Source organism: Canariomyces notabilis (genome assembly GCF_033297395.1).
Source record: "Canariomyces notabilis strain CBS 508.74 unplaced genomic scaffold N656scaffold_7, whole genome shotgun sequence".
Lineage (NCBI taxonomy): Eukaryota > Fungi > Ascomycota > Sordariomycetes > Sordariales > Chaetomiaceae > Canariomyces > Canariomyces notabilis.
The window spans coordinates 649,818-653,044 of NW_027041829.1; the positions used below are offsets into that span (position 1 = coordinate 649,818).

At 57.2% G+C, this 3,227-nt stretch overlaps 1 protein-coding gene across 1 annotated transcript in view; it reads left to right on the forward strand.

Moving 5' to 3' along the window:
- N656DRAFT_603605 (uncharacterized protein) overlaps positions 1 to 3,227 on the forward strand; it is a 12,217-nt gene that overhangs the window by 3,724 nt on the left and 5,266 nt on the right. The window contains exons 5-6 of the mRNA XM_064810264.1: positions 10 to 1,882; positions 1,940 to 3,186. Of these exons, the coding sequence (XP_064671441.1) occupies positions 10 to 1,882; positions 1,940 to 3,186 (3,120 nt within the window). The remainder of the gene's footprint in view (positions 1 to 9; positions 1,883 to 1,939; positions 3,187 to 3,227) is intronic.

Consider the following 3,227-nt stretch of genomic DNA (forward strand, 5'->3'; position numbering starts at 1 on the left):
GAACCCAAGGCTGAACCTGCCGAAGAACCCAAGGCTGAACCTGCCGAAGAACCCAAGGCCGAACCTGCCGAGGAATCCAAGGCTGAACCTGCTGAGGAATCCAAGGCTGAACCTGCTGAGGAATCCAAGGCTGAACCTGCTGAGGAACCCAAGCCAGAACCTGCCGAGGAACACAAAGCTGAACCTGCCCAAGAATCCAAGGCAGATCCTGCAGAGGAGAAGGTTGAACCCGCCGAGGAGTCCACAGTTGAACCGGTTGATGAGACTCAAACTTCAGCAGCTGAAGCTGCATCTGAGGCTACAGAACAGCCTGATCCCTCTGAGAAGACTACCACTGAGCCAGTCGAGGAACCGGAAGAGGACACCAAAGTGGAAGCCTCTGAAGAGGCCAAGGCTGTGGCTCCCGAGGAGCCGCAAGCTGAGGTCGCGGAGGAGGCTAAGGCCGAACCTGTGCTTGAGGCTGAGCAGCACGTTAACGCTGAACTCACCGACAAAGCCGAAGCTGAACTGACCGAGGAGCCTACCGTTGAACAGGAGGAGACAAAGGCCGAGGTTGCCGCAACTGTGGCGGCTGAATCTGTTGAGGAAATCAAGGCCGAACCAGCGGAGGAAGCTGAAGTCGGGCTGACTGAGGAGCCTCAAGCTGAACCGGTTGAGGAACCCAAAGCCGAACCGGCCGAGGAGCCCAAGACCGAGCCGGTCGAGGAGGCCAAAGCCGAGCCGGTCGAGGAGGCCAAAGCCGAGCCGGTCGAGGAGGCCAAAGCCGAGCCGGTCGAGGAGGCCAAGACCGAGGTGGTTGAGGATTCCAAAGCTGAACCGGTTGAGGAGCTCAAAGCTGAACCGGTTGAGGAGCCCAAGACTGAGCCGGTTGAGGAGCCCAAAGCTGAAGTTGCTGAAACTACAACAGCCGAGTCCAACGACGCCCAGGCCGAGTCAAAAGAGGAGGTCAAGGAAGTTACCGAAGCCCAAAGTAAGGCAGAGGCTGCTGATGAGCCTAAGCCTGAATCTGCCGAAGAAGCTGAAGGGGAAGTGCCAAACGAGACCAAATCGGAGCCTGTTGAGGTCAAGGCACAGTCCCCTGAGGAGACCAGCGCCAACGCGCCCCAGGTCGCAGCTGCGGCTGTTGTTGCGGAAGCTTCTGAGAGCGCCAAACAAGAGCTCCCAGCTACGGCCGTGGAGACTGTTGCCGATGAAGCAAAGGCCGCCCAGCCGGAGCAACAGGCGAATCAGGACGAGGAAACCGCATCTCCTGTCGCTCCGACTCAGGAGGAGAAGCCGGCGAAAAACTCCGATACAACTCCTGCAATCGCAGAAAATACCAAGGAGACGCCAGCAGAGGAGGACAACGAGAGCAAAGACACGGTTGGGCCAATTCCCAGCGAACAGAAGGCAGCTGAGAAAAAGGCTACAGGTGAGGAACACCCTGCATTGCTTGATACCCCCGGTGGGAGTGGCATGGCGGGAGGGGAGGCTTCAGAATGCATTTCGAAACCAACGGACACGGACTTGGACTTGCGATACCCGGATACCCACGATACCCATGATACCCTGGATGCGTTTGCAACGACTTCTGCTGTAATGAGCAATGATACCCCTGATCAACTTAATCTTAATGTGGCTGAAGAGGATGAGATTGTCTGGAAGACCGACAACGAAATGGGCTCAGAGCAGGCCGACCTGGTCTCTGCCGAGACAGCAATCACGGCAAGGGACGAGATTGCCCTGACAGACAAGCTCGAGAATACTACCGAGACGCAGGGAACAAACCCTGATCAACTGTTGTCCGGGCAAACAGTCATGGACATTCCGCCCGTCGCCGAGGCTGAGACGAAGACGCAGTCTGAAGGCCAAGTCATCAGCACGGAAGAAAGCGACGAGCAAGGTACGAGAGACACTAGCAATGATGAGTTTGGGATGGAATCTGAAACGTCACTTGCAGCAATAAACCCTGACAAAGAGATGCCTGTACCTGAGGCCGTCGATGCGGAGGAGGCTCCAGCTCCAGCCCCAGAGGAACAGCCAGCTCTCCCGGCAGTTGATACGCCTAGCGTTGAAGCCGAAGAACAGGCCTCTAGCACTGCCCAAGACAGTCTTACCGGAGTCATTGAGCCAAACGAACCAACTGAGCTTGCTGCTTCAGAGGCTGAGCAATCACCCGGTGCAGATGCATCCCGGGAGGTGACCGAGACTCAAGAGTCCGTCTCCATTGATGTCGCTGAAGAAACTGCTGTTGTTTCCTCAATCAGGGGTGAAGACAAGGAGAAACCCACAGTTGAGGAACAATCCACAGTCGAAGAGGAGCCCGCTGTCGAGGAGCAGCCCGTCGTGGAGCAGCCTTCAGTTGAGGAGAAGTCTGTCGAGGAGCAATCCGCGGTTGAAGAGCAGCCCGCTGTCGAGGAGCAGCCTCTGGTCGAGGAGCAGCCTCTAGTCGAGGAAAAGTCTGTCGAGGAGCAATCCGCGGTTGAAGAGCAGCCTTCAATCGAGGAGCAAGAATCAGCAGGCATAACTCAAGACAACGAGTCCAACACCCCTAGCGGTAATGCAACTGCAGAGCCTGAAGTGCCGGCTCCTGAGGAGGAAACGAGCGGTGCGGAAGCTCAGCCTGAAGAAGAACAGCCCACTGTGACTGCGGCTGAGAAAAACGTCGAGACTGAAGCGCCGCTTGCCGAAGCTGTGTTGGCTCAGGGTGACGGAGTCCAAGTCCAAGTCGAAGCCATCGAACCGCTACTTTCCCTGTCTTCCCAGCCGGACCACAAGCCTGCCGACGAGACTGCCTCCCGGACCGAGGTTGCCGAAGATACTGACGTCCAACCATCTACTGCCGAAGCGGTACCAGCTGCTGAAAGCCTGCCTGAACCGCCCGTGTCTGAAGCTCTCGATGCCGAACCACAGGTCGCTGCTACCGTCGTCGAGCTAGATGACAAGGAGTCTTCTTCGGCGATCGAGACACCTACTGCAGCCAGCGCCGCCTATGAGGAACCGGATCAGGTATCGGAGCCTCACACCATTCAAGAGAGTAATTCCAAATCGGCCGAGTTGGCCGCTATCCAGGATGATATGCCTGCGCCAGTTGAAGAGCCTACACCGGTTGAAGAGCCTACACCGGTTGAAGAGCCTACACCGGTTGAAGAGCCTACACCGGTCGAAGAGGCTGTATTAATCGAAGAGGCTGCTCCGGTCGAAGAGGCTGCTCCGGTCGAAGAGGCTGCTCCGGTCGAAGAGGCTGC